This window comes from Rhamphochromis longiceps, linkage group LG4 (assembly GCF_057381845.1).
Source record: "Rhamphochromis longiceps isolate RC_006_pf linkage group LG4, R_longiceps_female_GT1.1, whole genome shotgun sequence".
Taxonomy (NCBI): domain Eukaryota; kingdom Metazoa; phylum Chordata; class Actinopteri; order Cichliformes; family Cichlidae; genus Rhamphochromis; species Rhamphochromis longiceps.
In genome coordinates, this window is record NC_140560.1 from 3,222,122 (window position 1) to 3,245,719 (window position 23,598).

At 43.4% G+C, this 23,598-nt stretch overlaps 1 protein-coding gene across 1 annotated transcript; it reads left to right on the forward strand.

Annotated features, from left to right (window-relative positions):
• Positions 1-407: 407 nt before the first annotated feature.
• carhsp1 (calcium regulated heat stable protein 1) lies at positions 408-23,397 on the forward strand. Its single transcript, XM_085402909.1, has 5 exons — positions 408-601; positions 18,088-18,246; positions 19,422-19,530; positions 20,333-20,455; positions 22,826-23,397. The coding sequence occupies exons 2-5, from the start codon at positions 18,165-18,167 to the stop codon at positions 22,986-22,988; spliced, it is 477 nt and encodes a 158-aa protein (XP_085259035.1). The 5' UTR covers positions 408-601; positions 18,088-18,164; the 3' UTR covers positions 22,989-23,397.
• The last annotated feature ends 201 nt before the right edge of the window (positions 23,398-23,598 follow it).

Here is a 23,598-nt window from a genome sequence, read left to right on the forward strand (position 1 = left end):
CAATGAGTTTACATGTAATATTGAATTAATCCTGTGTACCAACAATACAGAAATAGGAAACGATAGAAATAGATAATTCATTGCATGGCATTCAGAAGCCTTAAGGATTCAGGAAATAAACAGCGTGCAGACAATGCTGTTTATTATTCCCACGCAACACGAGTTTGTCTATTTATTTGAAACGTAATAAAATAACAGTAACTTGCATACAAATGCAACAAACATAACATAAACATTTTATTTATTCCTTTGTTCTTGTAAAAAGTGGTTTTCTGTATAAAATATACAAACAAATCCGCTTTGCGTGTTGTGTCGCGTATTTACGGCTGCTCGTTTTTGACGTCCCGCTGTAGCGCCTGTTACGGTAACAGGTGACGTCACTCCGATGGTGTTACGCCCATTGAGAAAAAAAAGAAGGAAAAAAGGAAAAAAGAGCGAGAGAGAGTGAAAGAGTTTACTCTGCTGGACTCCGGGAGGCTGAAGCTCGTCCTCACCACGCTCTACAGCGGGGAACAAACCCGCAGCACGACATCAAACTGTTCAGAGCCGAAACTTTTCCAGCTTCAGAAGAAACGTCAGTGCTGAAGTTGGAGGTAACAAGGTGAGACTCGAACACACGCAGCGCTGCTCTGTGAGCGCGCGGCTAATTTCTGCAGCAGCTAGCTAATAGTTTTTGCCCCAAGGAAGCTGTGAACTTTACACCTGCTCGACAAACACTGTGGTTTATATAAATGAACTCAGCGGACGAAATGTGTGGTTTTTATTTAAGCTCGTTTGTATTTGTAAGTTACTGGAGGCGCCAAAGTTCACTGACTTCCAGTCTTTGCTTTCCATCAAGGATTTTCCTGGCGCGAGCTGGCGTTCATTTCCTTTGGGGGGGGTTGGGGCTCAAAAGCATGCAAGGGAATACACACACACACACACACACACACACACACACACACACACACACACACAGGTGTGTGTGTTTATGGAAGTCAGAGGCTTTCATTCAGAAACTTGAAAAGGCTTTTTCTCAACCCCCCCCCCCCCCCATTCAGAGCTAATGAAGTCCTGGAAGACGAGCATCTGTGGGCGCTTAAGAGCCGCATGATATTGCCAGTATCTATCAGCAGCTCATTATTGGACAAGTGCGTGTTTGTTTCTCTCCGTGTGGGTGTGGGTGCATTAGCCACAGAGGACAGCAAAGGTGGAGGATCATCCTGTGTTTTTGAGCCCTGATTCCTGCCTGTTGCTGGTTGAAGCAAGAAAAATATCATTAGATGTGTTGGTCAAGAGATATCGTTGAGTTTTATTGTTTGGTTGTGTGTGAAGAAGAAAAATCCTCGATTTCTAAGGAAAGGTATTGACTGGCTATCGTCACAGTTTCACTGAGGATGTGGTTTTCAGTTAAAGGCTGAGGTCTCTCCAGAGCTGCACACAAATTACAGAGCGAGTTGCAGGTCTGGGTTTTATCCAGCACCTGTATGTCTGTGTGTATTTTTAAACTGTATAAGACCCTCAAACTTCCCCAACGTGAAAATAAATTTCCGATGTATTTCGATCTCTGCCAGTCTACTTCATCGTTAAGTGCTTTATTGTGGTTTTTCTGTTTTATTGAACAACTTCTCAAATGTCATGGTGTTACTTTAGATGGCCGCTGAAGTGGAGTTATTATAAACACTGCATTCGATGTCAGCTTGACTGACGTGATGATTTAGCACGTTGTGTCAAAAATATGAACGCCATCCTCCACCAATAAAACTGCACAGTAGAATGCAGTGAAGCCAGTGGACACCCCCTGCTGTTGGGTCTGTTTGGATCTAATGCTGAGCTCTAACAATTCTGGATTCACTCATTTTTTATTGAGTTCTTATTTATTGAATTATCAGCCATGTCTTTCATAAGGTTGAGGGCAACTTACTGTGAAGAAACCACCCCAATAAATTTTGGAGCTGCTTCTCAGACTCAAACTCTTTGACTGCAGCTGGAGATGGGTGTGGTATTTGAACCAGCTCTCCACCTGCTGTAGGTTCTGGTCAGAGCCTCCACCGTGTTTTACACATGGCGGTAGATACTCACTCATTTGAATGTCGGCAACACAAGCTGTAGAAGCTACCCTCATAGACGATAACGGTGCCATCAGGCCACTTTAACTCTCACCAGTGGATTATTTTTTTGTTTTTTTTATGACTGTTCCTTTTACAGCTGTGAAGCCAGAAGGAGCTTGTTTGAATGCAACATGATCGGGTGTAATAATCTCTCATGAGACAATGAGAAAGACGTGTAATAGCATAAAGAGGACACAGCAAAGAGAGGAGGGACAAAAACAGATGGAAATCCAAACTGTCTGCATCTCATTTCAAGTCTTAATTTTCATCTGTATCGAGTGTAACGCTCGTGTGTTTCTGTAGCAAAGTGCAGTAAACATGACGGTGCGTAACTGAAGGTGGAGAGGGAAGCCGGCGCGCTACAACTAGAAGATAAAAGAGAGCTGCTAATGTTTTGTGGCCTCTTTCCTGTGTGTGTGTGTGTGTGTGTGTGTGCACGAGTGAAATTTTGCGCAGTTGCGTTTCCTGTTGTTTACCTCGGGAGCAAATTCCACGCTGGGTAGGGAATTGTGACTGGAATGGCTCCTGCGATCTATGCCTGGCACGTCGCCGCTCACACTTTGGAAAGTAGGAAGCACTTTGTTAAACTGGTAAATTAAGATTTGCATGCAAACGTATCATGGCTGGAACTGTTTGCAGTCGGGGGACACAGCGATACTGCTGGCTTCCTTTTCTGCGACTCTTTCTGGGTTAGCACAAGCCATCTTAGCAGTCATGGCTGAATATCCATGGTGTTTGCATGCACGTTAGAGTCAAGGCCAGAAGGAGAATGTAAAGTTTGTCATCAATCAGATTTTGTTTTTCCAAACTTTTCAGCCAGACAGCTTGTCAGTGATATTTAGTTTGGACTAATGCTGCAGCCTGAGGAGGTGTTTCCTGTCTTTGTCCCAGCATTCGGGCTGGTTATGCAGTGAGAACAGTCTGTGGCAGAGGTCACACAGACTTTTATTTTGGTGTTGGTTGGACTTCTTTTCAGTAATGACTTTTCCTTTGCAACTGTGCTCTACCTGGATATGTGTGATTTTCCATAATCTGCTTCTCATCTGTTTTATTTTTGTAAGAAATTGGCTGTTAACTACATTGAGTGTCACAGTAGTGTAAAAGCTGTGTATGCTGTGGTGATTGTGTCACACTGAGTTCGTTATTTATATATATGCAAAGTATCTGAAAATCTCACGCCTGTGTGTGCTGATATTACTGAATCATTTAGCTGATAAGGACGGACAGCTGATAGCACGTATCAATAACCATCATATTAACTGTTTAACTGACTGACCTGTAATCATGTCAGCGTGCTGGATACTTTTTCACACTTCAAGTTTCGTCATTTGGAGCTGACGCATAAATCATACTTTCACATACTCGCTTGTACGAATGAGTGCTGCCAGCTTGCCATCACCTGTCATGCGATGCCTGTTAAATCCTGTCGCTAGCACCGATTGGAAGACTTGCAGACTGTGTCACCTAGAGCTGTTAGATCAGTGGTAGTCAAAGTGATGGCAGTAGCTAGCCAGTCAGTGACATTTTTACCTAATTTCCCCAATAATGTCTTCAAATGATGTCATCATTATTGAGATGACATTGTTTTCTGCCTCATTCTATTTTCATATAGACACCTGCAGCAAACATGCATCTGAGTGCATGCAAATAGATTCATGCGTGGACTGGTTTGTGTGTCTGTGTGTGTTTGGAGTGGGAATACTGATCTGTCATCACATGACAGAAAGCAAGAGGATAGTTTTGACTTCTGACTGCTGGTTTGATTTACATATTAGAGTGTAATGTGACTGCATTTGCAGAGATGCTTGTCTGCCTCATCTCTCTGAATTTATGTATTCATTGTGGCACATTTCTCTCACCTATATGCTACTGTGGTTTTTGTGTTTTGGTCTCACACTGGGTTTAATGGAGGGTGTAGAGCAGTGCTCTGATGGATCCTCGTCTGGCCTACGACGAGGTAGGTTTAGTCTGCAGTGCGCGACTAAATGAAATGCACATTTTCAAAACAAACAGACGACTGATGACAACGGACAACAACACAGACAAGAACAGCGTCAGTCGTAAGCGATGATACCGAGGAGTATTCTACCCACAAGTTCAACACAGAAAAGCTTACCTTGCATTAGCTGGCTCAACAAATTCTAAAAACCCAGCTAGGTAACAAGTATCATGATGCTAGCGATCAACTTTCCCTGTTAAGCCAGCCTTTCTGCTTCAGGTTGCGAGCGTGCTCTCATAAAAATTTGCATTTTGCAAACGTTAAAACGTTTTGGGACAACCCCCAAAATGTCATTCTTCTTAGACCCGAAATGGTCCCTGTGCGGCGCCTACTCTAGTCAGACGTTATCAGATGATAACGTGTTGCTGTTTATTTCTAAGATTGCTGCTGCACATTAGGGCTCTGAACTTTAAGCTGGATATATTTAGACATTACGTGTTATTGTCCCATAGCCTAATAACAGAGGCATGGAAATCACTGTAGTTTGTTGCAGATCAAATTGTAATATTGATTGAGCAGGTAATCTTGGTGTGTGTCCTCTGTTGTGGTAGCTGCAGTTCCAGCAGTGTGAAAGAGACTCGAATCAAGTACCACATTTATACGTTAATGTGACAATGCAATGCTTCATTCAGTGGTTTTAGTGAGATACGACTCAACAACTTAAATTTTATTCCCCTGGAAGAGAATCTATCAAATTTAAAACATACAGTAAAGACCAGAAGAGTTAAAAACAAACCAAATCTATGAACAGATTTTATTGTCAGTATAAGTTACCATGGTGATTTAGCCAGGTAAAAACCGAGCCTCTCTCGTGACGCAGAAAACTCTGACTTGAAGCGAGACCTGGTTTGCTAATCCAGTAATCTGGTTTCGTAGTACAGTCCTCTGGACTATGGTTCAGATCACCGCCAAAGCCACTTTCTTTTATATACAGTTGAACAAAATGCCGTGAGTGACTGGAACAAAGTGCAGGTATTACCTTGTATGTGTGCAAGCTTTCATTTCTCTCCTAAGGAATCTTTGCTTTTACAGGCCATGTGTTTGTTGTCACTCACCTCTGTAATGCTGAGAGTGCATTATGTGTCCTGTAACTGACCTCAGTAACTGCTCTCGTCTTTTTCATCAACCTAGTTGCTTTAAGAAGTGAGGCAGCGCAGCTAGCTTTGTGTGGAAACACAGCTAGCCTGTTTATGCCACTGACTGTTGTTGTTGTTTTTAAATGAAGATGTAGGGCTGTGCTCAGCCATTGTAGCAAGAGATACTTGTCCTTACAGGACAACAAACATGAATTATAGGTTATGATGCTGTGAATAAACAGAATATTTCTCAAACATATGCAGCAGTAATATTAATCCATCATCTCTGCTTACCTTTCTGTGAAAGTCATCTGACGCCACTGATGGAAACGCACAAAGCCAGCAAACAATTTAAGTGATAATGGAGTCTTTATGCAGGTGAACTCCTCTCTCATAGCGCTTACGTGTATTATTCTTTGTTTAGACATGCCATGTTGGTTTGCAGAGACTTTCCTGGTTGACAAGGAGCCATTTGGGTGCGACTACATTAGTAAATACAATTTGCAGTAATTAAATGATACAATGTTTGATAGAGATCATTTTCCTTTGATTTCTGACTGTTTGAGTAAATGTAGCCACCACAGCTTTAGAGCTGCTGGTGAGTTAACTTTGGCTTCGGTTAAAACGCTTTGGGACCTCCAAAATCCCCCAAATTTTCTCTGTCAAGGAAGATGCATCCTGTGGGAAGCTGTAAAAGTATACATGGGCTGAGTGATGGTACCACAGGACCAGGTTGCACTGTTTGACTTCGATGTGTGTATTTTGTTTGTCTGCAGCAGGTGAAGTTTTGAATGTGCAGCAGGGTGTAAAATGAGATTCTCTAGACCTCCAAACATAAAACACACCTTACTTAATAAATATACAAACACATTTTATCCCCCTGATCTTACAAGCTTTAAAGTTTCATATTTGATATGCAAGTAACAATTACTGCGAGGACATCATTAATCACAACAGGTGACAAATCAAAATGTGGCTCTTATCCAAACTGTCAACAGCAATAAATCTGTGCTCCATTCAAAGAAAGCTGCATTGCTCAGTGACCCCACAAACTCCCCTCACTCTTTTGTTTTCTTAGCCTTTCTCACACAGCTACAGTTTCTCGTCCTCACCCAGGCCTGCTTTTTCCCGTCTCCATGTCTGCCGCCGGCTTTGCTGTCCAAAGTGTTTTTAATCAGCCTGTCTGCCAACAACCCCCAACTTCCCCACATGCTAACTTCTAAGGCAGCTTTTTTCCAACTAGCTGGGGCGAGAGGGGGACGTCCAGTTTAATGGGCCGCGACGCCAAATACAGGCATAACCCAGATTCACGTACGCGGATGAGTAACGCCTCTACTAAACGCTGACATCTCACAGTTTCCAAAACTGCAAATTTCGTCACGCTCTGAACAAAATTCACTAAATCAACCATAAACGAAGACCAAAATTACGCATCGCATTTGGAAAAACAGCAGCACAAACTTTCTTACTTGTGCTGTCTTGCATCCAAAACAAATGTTCACCGCTTCGCAGTGACGTTACCGTGATTCTATTGGCTCAAATGATTAAAAGGAGGGGTCAGTCGTGTAAATCGGGCAATAGAAGCCGAATTTACTGCTGAATTTAAAATGACTGATTTCAGTGCACAAAAACCGTCATGTTTTATGAAAATGTGTCAACATCTGAACATCGATGTTGTAACAAACTGTAGCTTTATCCGTCCAAAGGATCAACGGGAATTATTTCCGTATCCAACATCGACCATTTGGGTGTCAGATTTCCTGCTGGATGCTCTGAATGATGCCAAAGTAAATGATTACGGGGGAAATGGATTCACTGCAAACTTCATTTCAACATTGTTATTAACAGACGTGTGATTTAACGATTGATGAGAGAGCTTTGTGAGCAGCCAGCAGATGTAATTTTCCGTTTCTGTGCCCTTATTGTCGACATAATGATTTTAATTGCTCGTTGTTTGTTTCATGTGTTGTGTCCAGAGCGCTCTAATAGTTCTGCATCCATCCAGTAGCTGATGATTGCTACCGCTGAGAAACACAGACTGCCTATTTTTAGTGGATTTATCAAAATGAGAACATCCACCTTTGCACTTTGAAGTTGAGACAATATTTGAACAAATATTTCATCTTATTGGATGAGAAAAAAAACAAACAGATAATGAACATGGACAAAAATGTACTCGACTACTTAAAATCAGACCTGGTGCTCATGACTCAAACCACCTTAGTTTTAGTGCAGAGCCGTCTTATCGAAACACTTAAACGTTTACGACCTGCTCTTATCTTTCCCACTGAAGTGAGAGACTTAATCACTCAAAAATCTAAAGAGCTCTCCAAGGTCAAAGACGTTTGTGGATGCCCTTCAGTGCAGCAAAGGATATTCATTCAGGTCGAGAGCAGAGTTCACCTAAACCTGTTTTCTCAAACCTTCTGTTTTTGAGCAGTGGCTCCTAAACACTAAACAATGTTGTTGCTGCTCTTCTAGCTAGTTTGAAAAATAAATCGAGTTTCTGAAACATAATCAGTCTGCGAGGACAATTTAATCCCCAATGCATAAAACCTGTTGATGGTTGTTTACGTGGATATACTGTCATGTTATAGAGAAATTCCCATGATTCAGTTATACAGTTGTCAGTTTGCTAATCCAGTATTGATCTAGCAGCATGTTGGTCTTTTGTTGTCCTACAGCTATAACCATCAAATCTGCTGGTCGTTTATTTCAAACCATATGTTTGAATCCTCATAAATGCAACCGTCACACTTTAGATATGTTGTATGTATATATTTAAAAAAAAAAAAAAAAGAAACTTTAATATGAGTTAAGTGGTATGAGTGATTATTTCTCCTTTGACCTGATCTTGATATGATCTTGCTTATCTGCTGCTTTAAGTTCTCTTCAAGCGACTATAACTAAATTACCCAAATCACTGTTTTCAGGAGCTTGTGGTTATTGCGGTGTGGAAATTGCACGTCCAAAATTGCAGTGGAGCAGAAGTGGCGTCTGGCATGATTGTGTCGGTTTTTTATTGGCTGTTGCAGCTGTGATTCTGGGCAATTTGAAAGCCAAGCATAAGAATCCCAGTACATCAATAACAAGCAACATTACTGTATGTTGCAGTGAGTTTGTGCTGCTGTTTAACTGGATTCCAGTGTAATATGTTTCTCCAGCAGTCTGTGCATCATACTGTCAATATTTTCCAGGAGATTTAGACGTGTAAGATAGACATGGGGAATGTCGGGAAGTTAAGACCCAAAGGAGGAAGAAAAATACTTACACATGGTGTCCAAAGGTTTCAGGTTTCTTACTTTCGATGCATCTTTCTGTTAAGTTATCTTTTATTTTTTCTTATTGTTTTGGGGCCAAAAATAAAGTCAAATCATTATAAAAGATGGTATAAGAGGAGAATGTTGGCTGCCCAGATGAGCTTGAAGAGATTCAGAATGCAAATCACACATGGCAGTAAAAGCATTTCCCCTGTCCAGTGACTGAACAGGTCGCTTCCTTTTTCCTACTTTATCCAGGAAGAATCACCAGCTGTGGTTACGACACCCACAGGAGAGGGCAGAACTGTGAGCATGTTCGCCTGAAGAAAAGGAAGAAGGCTTCAGCTCCCCAGTGCAGTTTTCATGTCAACAGAAGGATAATCTGAGACTGCAGCTTGTACAATATAAACACAGTGAAGACCTGCTTGTAAAAAGATTGTTACAAAGCCTGTAACAGTTTTACACAGTATTGCATTAGGAGGCAAAAAAGTAATAATTTAGTTTTGTTTTGTTTTTTTTGCTTTATTTAAAATTAAGCAGATAGTTCATGAGATTAACAACAAAATTACCAATTGAATCCAAAGCGAAGTCGTGACTCCTCACCTGCTCTCGACCACAAGAACACATGAATAAATCACTGCTTCAAATGAGCCACTTCTTTTGATTTCTGTGTGATGATCCTCATCAATATACAAGAGACATGGTGCCTAAAGCCCATGAAAACATTGTTTTTATGCTTTTTATTTTTTAAGCAATGTTAAAACAGTATGCTAATGTACCAAAAAAAACATAATTATTTTGCAAGTGGTGTAATTCTGACACTTTGTGCACCGAGGACAGTATAATGCTGTTTGAGTCCAACTCCTTTAAATCAAGAAAAATGTAAACCTCTCATATGAAAATGAAACTGCAGCAATTTGAGTGAAAAGTGATTTGAGCTGTTCACAGTATAGTAACTTATAATAGCTGCTGCTTGTTTTGGTGCTGAACTAATCTGGAGGCGAGGTTTTTGATACCGGATGCTTTTTGGTTTTCTGTTGTAGTCTCAGTTCTGCATTAGCTGATCGCTTTTAAAAAAAAGCTTGAACTTCAACAAACCCTCGCAGCCTAACTGACCCATTTTAAAACGTATGTATTGTTTCAGGCCTGTGTCTGGGTGACAGTGGGTTCTGAGAGGTGGGGGAAGCAGGGGTGACGTGCACCTGGAAGCTATACAGTGGATTCCTGGGTGTATGGGTGGGTGGGGGCTCAGGTCTGTAGCTGCATTCATACGGCTCCTCGTGTAAACAGGTGTGAAGCAGGAGTTTGCTGACGGTCATGGTCAGCCCTCACAAGTTTGTAATGTTTAAAACACCAAATCCAGTGATGCACATCGAGGGAGTGAGTCATCAAATGGAGAGATCGGGACCATCTTTTGCCATCACACAAATGCAATTCACTTTCAGCCACACACGCATCCACAGTACCACAAACACACCCACCCACAGTGGCTTCCACAGAGAGCTTCACATGTTACACTTAAGGTTGCTTTCTGCATTCAACACAGGCTCATAATGTTTGTAAAGCAGATTGCGTTATTCTTTGTGTGCGCGCTTTGAGGTCTTCAATAAGGGGCCTGGAGCCATTTGCATCCGCCGTCCACTTCATTCATCTCGACCGCTTAAGAGTGGAGATGCAACAATGACTCTGCCTCCATCAGCTGCAGCGGCTCAAGGTCCTCGCAGAATGTCGCAGTGCAGATGCAAACATGTGACCGTGGTTTATGTCAGCCAGGAATCTTTAACTCAGTGAGACCAGTGCGAGATTGAAATCAAACTCCCCTTAAAGCGGTGCATTTAAGGGGCTGCTTTGTTCATACCTTTATACTTCCTGGCACCTCACAGGGGCGGATGATAAATGAGTGTTTCGTTTAGGGGGAGCTGAGCTGTTGATGGTTATTGTAGCTAGGGATGCGATGGTTATTAGCTGACTGAAGGGTTCAATATTGCAACCCCTTCTTGGGTTTTTTGTTTAAATGAATTAGTGATGTTATCACTATATTACAGCGGTTGTGTAACACAGCAGACATGCGCCTGCAGCTGCATTACACATCTCTGCTAATACACAGATTGCATGTTGTCGATGAGAAAGATGAAGTTTTTTGAGCTATAAAGTATTTGGATGCCTTTTGTCAAAATAAGCAGACATGTGGGGTTATGGGTGGATAATAGAGCCTCGAAATAATATCGCAGTATTTCAAGAAAATATTTCTATTGTTACGGGAAAAATGTTTTATTGGTGCTTGCAGGCAGCGGGATTTATAACGACTTGTAAGGTGTTATAGCCTCGCCTTGTCCCACTGTTGTGCACATGTAAAGGTGTTGTATTGTTTAAGCAATAATATTGTCATATGGCATTTTTTTATATCATGGAAAATTTATACTGCCTATATTATAATCTGTCACAACCCCTTATAGAACAGTACATAATAACATATGGATATTGACCTATGAGTAAAGAAGGCTGCTAATGCTCTCGCTGCTAATGCTCTCGCTGCTAATGCTCTCGCTGCTAATGCTCTCGCTGCTAATGCTCTCGCTGCTAATGCTCTCCACGCTCTGAGTAATGCAACTCGTTCTTTTAATTTCCATGTAATCAATCTAAAAACAGTCTGGATGGAGGATTCGTTAGAACAGAAAGGAAGTCGCGGCGGTGACGGCACACTGCACAATCTTTTCCTGTTTTTGCTGTCTCACCTTTAACGAGAAGACTAAACCGGAAATGCTCCCAAATAGTTGACAAGCCACACTTTACTGGATGCTGGATAGTCGCCGTGTTTAACAGCTCACTAGGAGCGCTCAGTGTGACATGTTTGTGTATCGTTGCATCGATGTATTAGTAAGACCAGCTTTCTTTTTTGTTTTCCTCGGGATTCTAGGATTTATAGTTTTTAATCTTAAAGGGTAACTTTAGTTTCGTAACACTGAATACTGGTCAAGCTGCATTCCTATTCTCTTGTTCATGGTAGAGACTCACACTATGACACCAGTCTTGCAACATTACAGTTAGCAAGAAAGCTAAATGGTTCCTCTAAACAGCTGCTTTTTATTGCCAAGTGCAGCTTTTGGGCAAAGCTAAAGGTAAAATGTTTCAATCTGGAGCTCAGAAACAAAGAGGAGACTGTTCTGAGGTCAGTCACCTGGACGTAGTTGTGTCACCCACAGTTACAGTTTTCCAGCCTTGGACTCTCCAAGTTTCTGCAAAGTTCCTGCTAATTTCATGTCCTTGCTTTGCCTTTGTGTCATCTTGTCCTCGGGGACATTTCATCTTTCTCTGCCCCCCGGTGTGAACGAGGAACTGAGTGAACCTCTGAGAGAGAGAAGGGAAGTCGGGGGTAAAGAAAAAGACGAAGCAAGGAGCGATGGAAAAGCAGAATCTTTACTTTCCCACATGGTTATCCTGTTATATCAACTCTCCTTTTCTTCGCTCTTCAACACATTTCCATCTGTCATGTTTCTTTTTTCTAAATGCACACTGTACTGGTTTGACCTCATGTTTGGTTTGATTTCATTTTCTCCTCTTCCATTTCCTGCTCTCGTGTCTCGATTGGATAAAAGGCCGATTGATTGTATTCGATGTTCGGAGCCGGATATTCCCATAAAAGCTTTCAAAGCAGAGTTTCTCGTCTGTCAGTCTCTGCACTTTATTTTATGCTCTTGTCTTTGTTGGTCCCTGTTTCACTGGTTTTTCACACATTTTTAAAACAAACCGTAAGCCACACTGCAGGCAAGCCACACGTCACGTGTTAACTAAACACGCGGTGTATACACTCCATAGTCAGGAATCTCACCTGACATAACCAAGAAATCCGATGATCCCAACATTCTGACAACTTCGTGGAGTAGCTCCAGTCAGCCACCTGTTGCTGTGTTTATCTGCACCACCACCTCATGAAGTCAGGCGGATTCTAGACCGGCAACCTGCACCAATACGTCCACGCTTATGTAAATGCCAGCCCACCTCCGACAGGGTCACATGATGTGGGATGATTTATAAATGTGCCACCGTTGGTGTGAATGATCAGCGTCAGTGAGCTTTAACATCGTCACAGTTAGCTAATCATTAAACTTACGGATATGAGAGGCATTAATTTCTCGTGTAACCCTGAGCTGAATTGCAAATACATTTATTTCCAAAATGTTAATTCAGTTTAGGTCTGATGACTCCAGGTAGAATAAGATTAGAGATTTGTCTTCTGCTCACCCTACGAGCTCCTCCACGTACTTCAAGCCTAATTAAATTTACTGGCACTAATACTAGGAGAGCAGCAGAAAAACTCTGAAGGCTCTTGAGCAGCTAGTGCAGAAAATCAGCACGTAGCGCACTTGCTCTTATAGACATGTCAGGGACCGACGCTGGAACACTGAGATCTCTGTGGGTGCAGCTCAAGATGAACAGACGTCACCTTGAGGAGGCTGAAACTAAACAGGGACAGAATCTGTATGCATTTGTTTCTGACTTGTATAGTACAACAACCTCATCACATGGATGCTGTTTATCACACCAAAGCTGGCTGTGTGGGATTCGGCCTGACCGACGATGTCTGTGTGGACTGTGTGTGTAGCGTTGGTATTTGCTGTGTCAGCAGGGTCACTGGTGGCGTGTTGTTCAGAGAACTATCATGGAAAATTCCACTGGACATGGGTTTTATCTAGTGTGTGTGTGTCTGTGTGTGTGATGATAGAGTGGCTATTGTTTGAGTTTGTTAGAGAGACAGAAGTGGTCCCACTGGATGGGCAAAATCCATGCAAATATCTTGTGTTGAAAATATTGTTTCAGCTCATCTATTCTTAATGCAGCCGTTCATACCAACCGTGTAATTTCACTGGACGAATGTGCAACATTTCATTTTTTCAAGCTTGATTGATTTATGGTTTTTGTTTAGTTTTTTAAAATACAAATAAACTGATCTGACCAATCAAAACGCGCTTCAGTACTGAATATACAATGATATTTAAAATAATACATTTTAACAGCTACAAACTGCTTTGGGTAAGTCAGTTCTCGATGATTTCTCTGCCTCCTTACATACAGTATCATCTCTGCCAACAAGCACTGAAACTGTCTCACTGACATCCTGAATATGTCTATATTTTATAGATAGATAGATAGATGGGATGAACCCAGAATCTCAGTTTCTTTTTTTTTTCCACAAAAAAGCAGAAAAGTTAGACACTAACTAAACTACAATGCACACTAGCTATACACTCCAAACATGCTAAATGTCACAAATCTGTCGCCCTCCCTTCAAAATACACAACGGCAGCCTGGGACACAGCGGACAAGAAGTCGTTCCTGTTGTCCTGCATGTCTGTAGTTTGGATTGAAGCAGAGTCACATGATCATATACTTGAGGATGCATGGACTGCAACACACGCTAGGATGCTTATGTGTCCGTATACGTGCAGCATGGGAGTGCTGAACTTCCTTTGAGATGCTAAAGTGTTGAATAACTGAGTTATTATTACTAAATTTCTATCAAACTTAATCTGCGTCATTACACTTTGATGTTTCATCAGCATCGCAGCAGGTTGCTAATGCTTTGCGACACAGACTCACATGGCAGCCTTTCAAATCGATAAAATTAGAGTCCAGCTTCGTCGTAGATTGGGTGCCAGTAAATAGAGCCTTCTTAGTGAGTGACAGCTGGATGCCGTCTTATTTAAATCTCTGACGTCTGGAGTGTGGCGTTCCCCTGAAGATGTGGACGTAGCCAGGTTTGAGGGTTTTTTCCCAGACCCGAAGGATCGAGTGTAAGTGATCTGCTAAGGCTTTCAAGCGACGCACAATCACAGACGAAGATTTTCCCATCGTTGCTAAGTCGTACATTTTTGACACCAAAATCAGAGTTACTGTGGGATCATTTAAGAACAATAAAATCTGTGGATTCCTTTGAGTCTGAGGGGATAAAAACATCACTATGAAGCATTTTGGATGTAAGAGTGTTCAGATTTCAGTAGATGATGACGAGGGCTGGTGGACGAATCTGGCACCTCTGAGAGGTTCATGCTAAAGGGAGCAGTAATCTCTAAGGTCAAGGCTGCAGTCGCTTTTCCACTAAACAATATTGCAGCTTTAATTTTCAAACATTTTGCCGACTGTAACCTTCGTTCTTGTGTTGCAGAGAGTTCGATGCCAGCTGTGGTTTCTGTGACTATAAAGATCGGTGCATGCATGTCGGGTCTGTTATCGTGTGTGGCCTCTTACTGTCCCCTGCTCTTATCTTGGTCTCCTCACGTTTGCTTCACACCTCTAATGACTCAGCATTTTTATTTGAGCATGGAAAGCGTGTATATTTTCACATTTTACCTTATATTTTGAATCTACCTGGGGTATTTCTTGTTGTTAAACTTGATTAGTGTTGCATGTATAACCTGCAATGTACTGTGAGAAAAAAGGGCCAGTTTTTACAATAACATTATTGCAATAATGGTTTTTGCTCCCTTTTATAAATGGCAAACTTCCACTGCTGGTACTTGAACGTGTTCAGCTTCACTGTTTTTACAGCAGCATGCCAAAACACACACACCATCACACACTTTCTGATGCCAGTCTCCAGTTCCACCACATCCCAGAGGTGCTCCACCTTTCAGATTGAGATCTGGTGACTGTGGAAGCCACTTGAGTTCGGTGAACTGATTGTTATGTTCCAGAACCTGTTTGGCATGATTTTGTGTTTAGCTTCTGAGATCAGACAAGAGCAGGCGTGCTCAGGGTGGCCGAAGCAAGGCTAAAATGAAAGGAGGCAAATATAAGTTCACAACTGAAACAATGATGTAAAACACATTACGAGTGGCAGTGAAGAGTCACGGGAAGTCCTCCAGGAACCTGAACTTGGTGATGCACAACCAAGGAACGGTTCAATTCAGTTTCACTTAGGTGCCAAATAATAACAACAGTCGCCTGAAGTTGCTTTATATTGTAAGGTTTAACAATGGAGAGGAAACCTCAAAAATCACACAAACCCCCTGTGAGCAGCACTTTGGCGACAGCAGGAAGGAAAAACTCCCTTTAAACAGGAAGAAACCTCGGGGAGGGGAGGGGGACACGGCACCTTCTTCCTGTAGTTACTTCTGTTGCTCCTGCCACAGAAACATCCAGCCAATAATAATAATGGCCTGCACATTATTTCTACTGACGCATTTTGCTTTTGCTTTGGATTTTGCTCTCTGTAATCACAAACTCATGATTCAGACCAGAGTGACACAACTACAGGTTTGAAAATGCTGGAAAATTATGACAAATTTAAAAATATTCATTTTAAAAATTCAGTTCCAGCATTGTTTTAAGGAAGCAGAGTTTGTAGTGTGTTGTGCAGGAAGGTGATGGTGGCCCTTTTAACAGCAGCAGTAGTAACGAGGTGAGCTAAGTCTGCACTCACCTTATCTTGTTTTCCAACCTTTCCCTGAGTGCTGTGTCTTATCTGCCACTTTCTCCCTGTCCCACCTCCTCTCCTTGGAAAGACCCTCTGTTTTGTTTGTCTGTTCTCTCCGTCATCCTGTAAAAGCTTTTCCTTTTTTAACTTTAGCGGCTCGCTATTCCTTTGGGAAGGAGGTTGCTTTGGTCACAGTGTAAACGGAGACAGACGTGTTGATGGTCATAAAGGAAGCGCGCTGTCCTGAGGGGCTGTGATTACATTAACCTCGTGTCTATTGAGTTAATCAGACACCGTGCTCACTCGGAGCTGTGCTTCAAAACCGTAAAGTGTGTAACTGCTGCCAGAGCGTGTAGCTGGTTCTTAAAGCAACTGGCTGTGTGCTGAGCAAACTCTGATGTCAAATGATCAAAGGTTAGAGCGCTAATCATGTTCAGATATTTAGAGCGTGGTGCTGTAGTTTTTGTGTTCATTAGCAACAGTCGGTCCTGTTTTGGTGTTTTTGTTTATCCGCAGCTGTTTTCCAACCTTTCGATGGCTATTATTCATCCTCGGTTACAGAAACCAGATTCCACTGAGCTCATTAATCCATCTGAACAAGCATCCAGCTTTGATGTGCCTTTGTGCCAGACTCTCCTCTTAGGACGATGCTTAACTTCTAGATTGTTATAATGCAACCTGTATTGTCCTTTGAGTGTTTTTGGGGCGGGCTTAGTGAGCAGGTCCGACTGTGAAACCACATGCTTATTGGTGAATACTTGTTCGACAAGTCATTAGAAAACAAGCATGTTTTATAACATGGACTCTTCTTTTTGGCCAAAACCAAGACTTTTCAAAATGACATTTTATTCAGTGTGACCGAAGGTGACGGTCTAAGCAAATAAATAAAAGTTGTCCCATTGGCTTCTATAGGACAAAGATATCGCCATCATGTGGCCTTGAGATGAATGCAGCTCGCTCGACCATCGCTCCAACACATCAGACTGTCTTCTAGCCACCTCTATATTTGTGTTGACCCGTTCATTTATTTTTAAAAAGCCAGTTTAATTACTTTTATATGCTGCTAGCTTAAGCTATACCAATATGCCATGAATTATGAGTCGATTAATATTCTATAAGAGCGAGCTGAGCGTAAAAGCGAAGCTCTCAGTTTACCGGTCGATCTACGTCCCTACCCTCACCTATGGCCACGAGCTGTGGGTAGTGACCGAAAGAACGAGATCGCGGATACAAGCGGCAGAAATGAGCTTCCTCCGAAGGGTGGCTGGCCTCTCCCTTAGAGATAGGGTGAGAAGTTCGGCCATCCGGGAGGGGCTCAGAGTAGAGCAGCTGCTGCTCCACATCGAAAGGAGCCAGCTGAGGTGGTTCGGGCATCTGACAAGGATGCCCCCTGGGCGCCTCCTGGGTGAGGTGTTCCAGGCATGTCCCACCGGGAGGAGGCCCCGGGGCAGACCCAGGACACGCTGGAGAGATTATATCTCTCGGCTGGCCTGGGAACGCCTCGGTGTTCCCCCGGATAAGCTGAAGCAGATGGATTGATAATATTCTGAAGTCTGTATCACAAAAAGTAGTTCCTAAAAAAAGTTCTTGTGAGAATGTGTCAGGCTCTCTCATGCTGCGTGTTAAATGTGGGGAAACCTGATTCTCCCCACGCTGCCCAGAACTGCTGTGTGAAAACACCTGTGCACCGTGGGAAATCTGCTCCACTTTCTTCTGCAGCTTTACTCAGAAACACTGGCGTTCGCAACCTCGCTGAAGTTCTCCTGGATGTATTTGTTTAACATTCTTGCGTCTTTCTCTTTTCTTCTTCTTTTTTCTTCTCTTTCAACAATGCAGCTGTAAAGCAGAAGCCGCTGCACGTTTTCTTTTCCACCTAATTGCTCGATGTGCAGTCGAGGGTGAGGTAATGGCTGATGTTAGTCCTGGGCTGAGGTGAATAAGGACACTGTTGTTCTCCACCGTCTCTGTCAGGTCGTATCGGCGTGTACTCGAACTGCTGTTGCCACAGCAACGAGATCCATGAGCACAGATTGTTTTTTGCGGGTGGGGGCTGGAAGTGGGATTTGCAGCTTGAACTGCTATTGAAGTAAAAAAGTGCACATAACACCTGGGTGAGACTGGCACACTAGTGTGTGTGTGTGTGTGTGTGTGTGTGTGTGTGTTAAATGGAGAGAGTTAGGTAACCCTGTTCTTTGTAAGCATGCTGTGTGACTCGCTCTAAATCTCGTCTGTCATCCTCCTTTCCCAGGTGGTTAACACGCTCTGCTGTGCTCCCTTTTGAGCCGCCCCTCCTCCCTCCCCATCCTTTACTCTGCCTCTTCCAACATGTCCTCTCAAGACACTGCCATCAAGGGGTCTCGACCTGTGACCCCTCCACTGCCTTCTCCAAGATCCCCACGGTCTCCAGGTATATGCATAAATACACAACACCCTCTCATGTGTCACCTGACATTGAAGATTTTGCTCACTTTCAGAGCAAAATCTATCAACATCCTACAATGTGAACGGCACATCAGCACTTTAACGAGATTAGCCTCGTCCATTTTGATGAAATTTGATCGCAGAAACTCTAAATGGAACTCAGCAGTTTGTATGGCGCCCACGTGCTTGCCTGACAACATGGGGCAAGCTCCTAATGAGATAACAGATGATGTCAGGGCTGATTGCTTCCCCAAACTGGACCAGAGCATCACTGAGCTCCTGGACAGTCTGAGGTTCGACCTGTTGGTGTCAGACGAACCCAAGCTTGATGTCCCAGAGGTGTTCTGGTAGACTTGGGTCAGGTGAGCGTGGGGCCAGTCAACAAGATGAGCAAGGGAAAATCTCATTGGCCTCCACCTGTTAAACCATTGTTTCAGAAGTGTGTATTAGAGGGGTGATTGGTACAGAGTCCACATTCAAAGTCTGCAGAGAAAACAAAGACACTGATGGACCATTTCCATATGCATGTGCCAAGTAAGTGCGCTGTCAGAGTAAGCTGTCCCAATGTCATGGCCACGTGTTAACAGGTGTCTGCTCTCCAACTGATCTATAATCATTTCTTCTGTATTAATGTGCAAGTGATGCTCAGTTGGTGGGCCTGTGCAGTCCTGCTTCATGGAAATATCAGTTGGCTGTGAGCAAATTAAGCTTCATCAGAAAAAACTAGCACAGTCATTTACATACAGAGTGAAGAAGCAAGGTGAGCTAACACAAATAAGCAGGAATTTAGGAACCGCGCACTGTTAGAGCGCTCGCTATAAACAGATCAAAGTACGAACAGCATGTGTTGCACTGATGTGAACCTACTGTGCCAGTTAACCCAGTTCTGTTAATATTATAGTGGTGGTGGGATGGTTCACTCATAATTAAACGTCCCTGATGCTGTGAGATGTTTAATGTGACAGACTCATCGTGTGAGGGCGTCGAGCTCACGCTGAGGTGGTTCACAGGCACGGGGGAGCATTAGCGTCTCTGTCCGAGGCCACGGGTCATGTATTTGCACATGCATTACAGGCACAGTCCCTGCTCTAACCGCTCGCCATGCTGTCGCGTGAAATTTGTTGCAATGTAACACACTGAGGACTTTTTCCCCCACTTCAGAATCTCTGCACCTCCCGGCCTGCAGACACAGAGATCGCTCGCCTTCCCCTATGAGAGGCTACCTCATCCCCAGCCCTCTGCCCACACGCAGAAACAGGACCTGCTCAGCGTGAGGACACACACACACACACACACACACACACACATCTGTAGACGTTAACGAGAGGAAACAAATTCACAAGCCAATGAAGCGAGTGTAATATTCGCTGCTATGAGGCTTGCTGTCGTTGCTGGTCAATAATCTCGTGCTGGACGCTGCACGGTGATCAGTTTGTTAATCAGACTGTCAGATTAGCATGTTCAGTGAGACCTTCTGTGTCTAACCACAATGAAACACCCACAGCTTTCATCGTTCGTGTCCTGGAATTGCCTCTTCGCAATAATTCATTGTTACCACGTCATGCAGCATTCAAGCAGCATGTGTAAATGATTAGTATGTGCTGATGCAGACAAACAGCAGTGCATGCCAGCACAGTGTGTCACAGTTTGTCAGCTGCTCTTCAGAAGACTCGCTTTAAACATGAACTTTCAAACAATGAGCACATGCATTACTCTGTATTTTATGTATTAGCACATGTGTTTCTTTCACTCTTGGCTCTGTATGATGTAAACAAGAGTTTGTATTCTGTGAATCGTGCAAAGCTACTCTGGTTGTTGAAGAGCATAATAAGACCTGCTTCAAAGTAAATGTTTTTAAAAGCTCACTCGGGGCCAGCCCGGCGCTGTGTGCAGGTTGCCCTGCAGCAGTCCTGACTCGCAGGATTGGATCTGCTGGTTAGCAGCCAACGACCTTTCAAAATAAAGTGCTTATTTCATATATGGCGGGTCTTACGAGGGATCTGCCTCTGCTGGTTCATCAGTCTGCTCTGTGTTCACGTCTCCCATCTCTCTGTAATGTGCTTCCTGTGTAGGACGGCTCGTGCATCGGAGGGACCCGTGTTTACTGGCATGTGTAAATATTTCTCGCGCTCCAAAGGCCATGGATTTATCACGCCATCGGACGGGGGCGCTGACATCTTTGTCCATATCTCAGAGTAAGTGTGTGTGTGTGTGTGTGCTTTGTGGATTAATGTGTTCGTGGTCAGGTCGGCGTGGGGAAGCACCTGTGGTGTGGAGAGTGCCTCACACCGTCGTTCTGTGGGTGAAAGGTCAGGATGTGTTTATTGCTCTGTCACTGATGAGGTGTGTGTAGCTTGATGTTAAAGTTTGTCAGCTCTCTGTAGGAGTGAAAGGAAACGCACAGCAAGGCGACGCAGAGTGTAGGATATCTGATGACCTTCACTGCGGTGCCTTTGTTATCACCCACAGGCCTGAAGCACAGACGTTAGCGGCGCGCACGAACACTTGAACACCTACGTTCACACAAACCGCTCATTGGATACTTTTTAAGCACAAAACAATAAAATAGTTCACGAAGCCTTTGAGTGACTTTTCCACGTGTTTGTCGAACATAACAGGACCAGGCTCGTCCTCAGCAACAAGGCAACACAACAACACAGCCTAGTGATGTTTATTGATAATGTTATTGATATAACCTCGTGCCCTCCTCTGGCCTTTTTCTTTTTTTGATGTAGAGATCTGTTAAAGCTTCCCCCTTTGCTCTGCCATCTGTACTCTTAATGCGTTTTGCACCCTTTGACACAAATGCACAAAATCTGAACTCATGCATCTTTTTTTCCCCTTAATCAACTCGAGCTCTTATCAGAATCGAATCGATCGTTTTCTGGATTGAACGTGATTTTTAGATGCAGACTTGATTCATTAGCCTTCTCTGGTCCTTCAGGTCATAAATCCATTCTTTCTTTTTTAAGAATGAACCAAACTGACTCGGCCGGTCCTAAAGGCGTTGCTATCCCACTCAAAGGTTTGTTTTGGTTTGTCAGACTTTGTGCAGGCGTCTCTATGGGCCTCATAGTAATAAAACATTTCAAATGTATGGTTGTGTTATGAGTCGGGGTGTTGAAGTGCAGATTCTCAGCTGTAAGTAAAGGAGCTGGTGAAGCTGTTGCATAAATTGTTGAGAAATTGGGGCCATTTTTAAACACGCTCGCCTGCTAAAGTTGTTTCGTGCATATTGGAGGATAAGTTTTGTTATTTCTTCATAAATAAATCAGCTGAAAGATCGTTTCAAGTGTGGGACTTCTTCTGCAAACTCAAAGCACAGGGTCCAAGGAGCTTTCAGTGCAAACCTGTAAGTGTGCAGGAGTGAGAAGGAGTTTTGGGCCCCATCAGCACTTTGGTAGGTTGTGAGGTAAAGAACTACTCCAGCACTTCTTGCCAAGCTGCTAAGTTTGGCCTTAACATCCATGAAAGTGCGGGATGATTGTCAAATCCTTTTTGAGGTAAAGAAAGCCATGTGAAGAAGACTGTCCAGGAAAAATCTATATTATTATTTACCAGTGACAAACCAGTACTCAGCATGAAGTGGGAAGAAGTTAGTGAAGCTGAGACGCCGACCAGAGGGCAGCAGGTTAAACAGGTGGTGAGTGGCGTGCAAGAGGTCACCTGTGATGGGCCTGGTTTTCCTGCGACAGGAGGATCTGGCGAAGGTGGGGGGTGTCAATCAGACTTGTTAAAGCAGCCAACATGTTTGGCCGCTGCAGTATTTGGTCAAATAAAACTAAGATGAGCTACCAGTAGGACAGTAATTAAAAACAGAAAAGCTCACACAGTGGAGACGATGTAGTGTGTTGCATTCCTGCAAAATCTGACAAATAAGCCTTTTATTGATCATGTCAGTGTGTCTTTGTGGTCTCTGTGTGTTCAGCGTTGAACTGTCTGCACTTTGAGCCCACACATCATATCTAAACAGTGTTTGTCACAAAAATATCCAGATTTGTGATGTTTGATGCTGCTGGGTTTCTTGAATAATTAGCTGAGCGAGGAGTCGTGCGCATAGACGGATATGAAAACGAAACCACACGAGAAATCATGGCTCGAGAATCCCGTTCATTAACTTTCACTAAAATCTACAGAGAAAGCCGGAGAGCTGTTATAATAATGTTTCTTATTATTGTTCATGTCCTCTTCAACAGGAAGTGTCTCATCGTCTGGTGTATCGTGTGTTTTTGAATCAGAGAGGTATGCCTTTTTAGGCTCTCCTCTCCTTTGCTCTGTGGCTAACGTAGTAGAACATGAGAGGCACAAACTGGGTGTCAAATGGCCACTTGAGAGGCAGAGTGATCGTTTGTCTCTACAGCTGAAGTCCTTCTACCTAACAAGCCTGTGCTGATGAGACTGAGCTGTGTGACTGGTTCTGTCTCCCCTGAATCAGCAGTGAGCACCAAACTGTATTTGATTCCATCTACAGCTCATCCAGCACTCGGGAGGCTGAAGCAGGACAAGAGTTCAGCGTGTCTGTAAAATCCAGCTGGGTTTGAACCCCTCTGTCTCTGTCTCCTCAGCATCGAGGGCGAGTATGTGCCGGTGGAAGGCGATGAAGTGAGCTACAAGGTTTGCTGCATCCCTCCTAAACTCGAGAAGATCCAGGCAGTGGAGGTGACCATCACCCATCTCAAACCTGGGACCAAACACGAAACCTGGTCGGGGCGCACCGTCGACAGCTGAACACCTGAACCGCGCTGGTGGGAGGGAAGAGGAGTGGGTGGAGTCAGCATGATTGGGGGGGCGGGGTGGAAGAATGAAGTGGGGGGGGGGGATAAAAACCTGGGAGTGGTGGAGGAGCCAGAGGTGGTGCATACTGTTGGTTTGTGAATAGAGGGGGGACTTCACCTTAGGTTAGACTTTTAGATCCCTGCTTAAAAAAAATGATAGTGAGATGTTTGAAAAAAGAGTTTTCACAGATTTTAGTTTGGAGGAGCTGAACCGGCCGTGGCTGCTCCCCGTGGACCCCGCGCCATGGGGTTATTCTACAAACTCCACTGAGGCGTACTCCTCTGCTTGTGCCTGCTTCTATCATGTGTGTTTGACATGTTTGGATGGCTCAACAAGTGAATTAAAGAACTTTCACCTGGTACGACTGAGTCCCTCATTTTGTTTTTATGTTTCCGCTGTGTGATGGGTTTTGTTTTTGATCTTTGAGTTTCAGCTCTGTGTGTGTTGAGTTGCATTAAGATCAGGAGTTTTATAACCTCTTGACTGTTTCTGGCAACAGTTTTGTGGGACCTTGACTGTTAGCTTGGAAACCAGAGGAATAAACAAACATGCCTGTATAGCC